General features: G+C 40.4%; 1 protein-coding gene across 1 annotated transcript in view; it reads right to left on the reverse strand.

Moving 5' to 3' along the window:
- Positions 1 to 381: 381 nt before the first annotated feature.
- Positions 382 to 5,140, reverse strand: part of LOC116034878 (trace amine-associated receptor 13c-like) — a 7,533-nt gene continuing 2,774 nt past the window's right edge. The window contains exons 2-3 of the mRNA XM_031277645.1: positions 1,555 to 1,769; positions 382 to 1,254 (exon numbers count right to left, since the gene is read on the reverse strand). Coding sequence (XP_031133505.1) covers positions 382 to 1,254; positions 1,555 to 1,769 — 1,088 coding nt within the window. The remainder of the gene's footprint in view (positions 1,255 to 1,554; positions 1,770 to 5,140) is intronic.

Consider the following 5,140-nt stretch of genomic DNA (forward strand, 5'->3'; position numbering starts at 1 on the left):
TTTGGTAGCTCTTATGTTGGGTTGAAAAGTTTCATATCTTAAAGAAAAAAGGTTCCCTAGAAATAAAAATACTCTTCATAAGTGTCATAAATGTCTGAATTTAAAGCTGGCATTAAACTGGGTGATTACCTAGAAACAGTATATGGTGCTTATGACTTTTTCTTTAAATACAGCAGCATCATAGAGACAAAATACACAACAAGATAAAGCACAAAGAGAAAGCACAGACCTTTCGATATTGGTTCACACACAATTTAGACTTAAAGACAGGAAAGCATATCTTCACTTTCTGTATTTGTTAACTCACTCACTGGAAAGAAGGAACATATTCACTAATTTAATTCTTAGACCAAGTCTGATCAAAGTCCCTCTACAGTCTCTCTACAGTATGTTGGTCTCACAGGAGCCAGGCTGCAGGATCTGAAGAGTAATAATGAGTTTAACTGCTTTTCTAAACCAAGGGTAAAGGAAGGCATAGATCACAGGGTTTAGACAAGAGTTAGAATAGTACACAAAGAGAACATAGGATGCAGATGAAACATCAACCCTGTTGTCACCTGCAAGAGAGACAGAGTAATACGGGCAGAAACATATTAGAAACACAAGTACAAGAACACCAAGATTCCTGGCTGCTTTCAGCTCTGATTTCTTTGCCTTTGGAGTCACTGAAAGCTGGAGTGTGACAGCTGTAATGTGAGAGCGCATGGCACGAGCCTGAGACACAGCCACAACAAATACTCTCAGATACAGAGCTATGATGACAGTAACTGGAGCAATAAGGGACAAAACAACATCTACACCTCCTAAGACAAAGTCAACGACCAACACACATTCTCCATAGCAGGAATTAAACCTCCCCGGTTGAGTCAGTTCATCCTTCACAAAGAGAAAGCTGTAGGAAACAGAACAGAGCCAACACAGACAAACACAGAGTTTAACTCTGTTGACAGTGATCCTGGTGGTGTAATGCAGAGGGTCACAAATAGCCACATAACGGTCAACTGATATGAGCACCATGTCACCTATTGAGGCTGAGGGAATGATGCATGAAAAAATATTGTACGTAGCACACACAAGGTCACCAAGAAACCAGCAGGATGTTTTTTGGAGAACATCTCCAGGCATCAGCACGAGGCCCACTAGAAAGTCTGAGACAGCCAGAGAGAGGAGGAGGATGTTGGTGGGTGTGTGGAGCTGCCTGGAGGGAAAGAGAAAAGCACCATTACACCAACAAGAATGACAAAACAACCCAAACTAGTTATCAAAATAAAAATGCATATGAGTTTGAATATTTTCCGTTCCACCACATCAGTAGATACCATGTGTTTAAGTGTAGACAGTTAAAATGACTTGGTTAAGGTCACGGTGGACAGAAAGCAATGCTTAGTATTGGTAAGAGAGAGGACATGAACAACAGTCTCTTGCATCAAAATCAGACATTTGGAGTAACATTATTCAGTACTAGCTCAAAGACAATTCTTCTAAATATACAGCAGCTGTTCACATTTTAAAGTTACAATTCCTGTAGAGAGAAGCAAAAAAGTTAATATCTGCCTGAAGTGGGAGATTGAGATGATGATGAGCAGGTTGAGAGCCATAGTGATCAGAGAGTGGAGTGGAGTAGAACATAATGGTAACTGTTTGGGGCCAAGGAGCCAAGGGCTTCCTGCAGGAGGTGTTTGGGAACTGTGGAAAGCAGAGCTGGGCTCTGTCCTCAACCTCCATCTGCAGAGATCTGCAGATAGCTGCAGCTCTGGCAGCTTTTCTAGCTGAGACAAAGTAGAACACCTTTTATTTCATGAACTTTATAATAAAACACAGATACAGATCATCTGCAAACTGCCAATTATGGGACAGAGCCTTTCCAGCTGCTGCTCCACGACGGTGGCTTAAATGTGCTCTAGAAATAAACTTTACAAAGCTTCTTATGTTAACTTTCAGTAAGTAAACTTACTGAAAGTTAACATAAGAAACATTTTACAGACCCAGAGATATGTTGCTTATAATAATTAATCAGAAATCACAATCAAAACAGTGTTATTGTTTATTAATAATGTTTATTATACAGACGATAGTTTTAGATATAGACCAAAATATAATAACAAGTTTATAACACTGACAACTATTATAAATGCATTAAAGACAATTCATATTCCTTCATATATAATATACAACATCACATAATCTTTAGATTTAAAATACAACATCTGGAATCCAGGCATGATATGGTCACATTTATGTTTTAATTGTACATTGTCCCTTATCAATACATTGAATTATCCCCCGAAAGACCATTAACATGTTCCCTAATAACAAGCCCTGGGTCCCTCCAGAGTTAAAGCAACTCCTTAATGAGAAAAAACATCTGTTTAAATCAGGAGGAAGTAGAGAAGAGAAAACGATCAAAAGCAAGATCAATGACTGCAAAGCAGCATACAAACATAAGTTAGAAAGCTTTTTCAAAAATGATGTTAGGAGAGCCTGGCAGGGAGTCCAATCTATCACAGGATACAAGCCCAAGAAGCACCCTATGGTAGCAGAGAATGACTTCAACATGGCAAATCAATGAAACGATTTTACTGTAGATTTGAGACACATGATGTTAAAGCAGAACAGAATAAGGCCATCACAGCAGTAAGGGACATGAAGGGTGTTGATATTGACATCTCTATGGATGATGTCAAATCTTATTTTAGACGTGTAAATCCCCATAAAACTTGTGGACCTGATGGTATCAGCTGCAGGACACTAAAGGTGTGTGCTGATCAGCTGGCACAGCCCTTCCACAGGTTGTTTCAGCTGTCACTAGATACTGGAGTTGTTCCCAGTTTATGGAAAAAATCCCTCATAGTGCCTGTGCCTAGAAACAATAGTCCTAATAAGGAACTCAATGACCTGCGCCCTGTTGCCCTTACATCTACAGTTATGAAATGTTTTGAAAAAATAATTTTAAAACAACTTCTTCATGAGGTTTGATCTCTTTTAGACCAAAATCAATTTGCCTATCGGGCAGAGAGAGGTGTTGAGGACGCGCTGCTATCTTTGATTAACAGCACTCAGGAGCACCTTGAGCACGCTAAGAGCCTGGTCAAGATCATGTTCATTGACTCCAGCAGCGCTTTAAACACAATCCAACCCCACCTGCTGGTGAGAAAATTGGTGCATTTTAGAGTAAATCCCCAATTGATCTCATGGATTTATGACTTCTTGACTGATAGATTTAACTCATGTATATCATCCTTAAAAACTATAAACACAGGGGCACCACAAGGGTGCCTCTGTCACCTATCCTATACACAATGTACACCAACAACTGTCAAGCCTCCTCCAGCCCACACTTATTTTAAATATGCCGACGACACAGCAATGGTTGTTTTTTTTTAAAGTCTGACATTTCTTCTGTGAATGAATTCCAGAGGGAATTACAGGGTTTCACTCTGTGCTGTTCTGATAATTTTCTTGAAATAAAGGTGAAGAAAACAAAAGAGATGGTCATAGATTTTAATAAAAATAGAATAATAGTTCCCCCTTCTAAGATCAATGGTGAACTAGTAGAGAGAGTCTCAACCTACAAATACCTTGGAGTTGAAATTTACTCTAAATTAACTTTTAATGAATGTGCACTGACCAAAAGTAAGAAAATGCACCAGCAGATGTTTTTCCTTAGGAAACTAAACACTTTTAGATTAGACAGACACATCCTTGTAATGTTTTATAAAAGTCTCCTTCAGCGTGTTCTGTCTTTTGGCCTTATCTGTGTGTTTGGTAACATGCATGTTAAGGACTAAAAGAGACTGCAGTGCATGATCAAGATGGCCGGTAGGATCATCGGACTTGACCAGGTGTCGGCAGCTCAGCTGTACAATGAGCTTATCTTAAAAAAGACTGATCAAATCCTCAAGGACCCCACTCACCCTCTCCATCATACATTTATGAGAAGCAATAGGTCAACTGGTAGAATTTTACAACAGAGAATTAGAAAAGAAAGGTACAATGAATCATTTGTGCGTACAGCGATCAGACTGTATAATGACCAAGCACATCACAAGCACTTTAATCCCACACTGGCACTTTAATCCCACAATCCCACACTGGCACTTTAATCTCACACTGGCACTTTAATCCCACACTGGCACTTTAATCCCACACTGGCACTTTAATCTCACACTGGCACTTTAATCCCACAATCCCACACTGGCACTTTAATCCCACAATCCCACACTGGCACTTTAATCCCACACTGGCACTTTAATCTCACACTGGCACTTTAATCCCTCACTGGCACTTTAATCTCACACTGGCACTTTAATCCCACAATCCCACACTGGCACTTTAATCCCACACTGGCACTTTAATCCCACACTGGCACTTTAATCTCACACTGGCACTTTAATCCCACAATCCCACACTGGCACTTTAATCCCACACTGGCACTTTAATCTCACACTGGCACTTTAATCCCTCACTGGCACTTTAATCTCACACTGACACTTTAATCCCTCACTGGCACTTTAATCTCACACTGGCACTTTAATCTCACACTGGCACTTTAATCCCTCACTGGCACTTTAATCTCACACTGACACTTTAATCCCACACTGGCACTTTAATCCCACACTGGCACTTTAATCTCACACTGACACTTTAATCCCACACTGGCACTTTAATCCCACACTGACACTTTAATCCCACAATCCCACACTGACACTTTAATCCCACACTGGCACTTTAATCCCACAATCCCACACTGACACTTTAATCCCACAATCCCACACTGACACTTTAATCCCACACTGGCACTTTAATCTCACACTGGCACTTTAATCCCACACTGGCACTTTAATCCCACACTGACACTTTAATCCCACAATCCCACACTGACACTTTAATCTCACACTGGCACTTTAATCCCACACTGGCACTTTAATCCCAAACTGACACTTTAATCTCACACTGGCACTTTAATCCCACACTGGCACTTTAATCCCACAATCCCACACTGACACTTTAATCCCACACTGGCACTTTAATCCCACACTGGCACTTTAATCCCACAATGACACTTTAATCCCACACTGGCACTTTAATCACACACTGACACTTTAATCTCACACTGGCACTTTAATCCCACACTGGCACT

The sequence above is a fragment of the Sander lucioperca genome, chromosome 16 (genome assembly GCF_008315115.2).
Source record: "Sander lucioperca isolate FBNREF2018 chromosome 16, SLUC_FBN_1.2, whole genome shotgun sequence".
In the NCBI taxonomy this organism is placed as follows: domain Eukaryota; kingdom Metazoa; phylum Chordata; class Actinopteri; order Perciformes; family Percidae; genus Sander; species Sander lucioperca.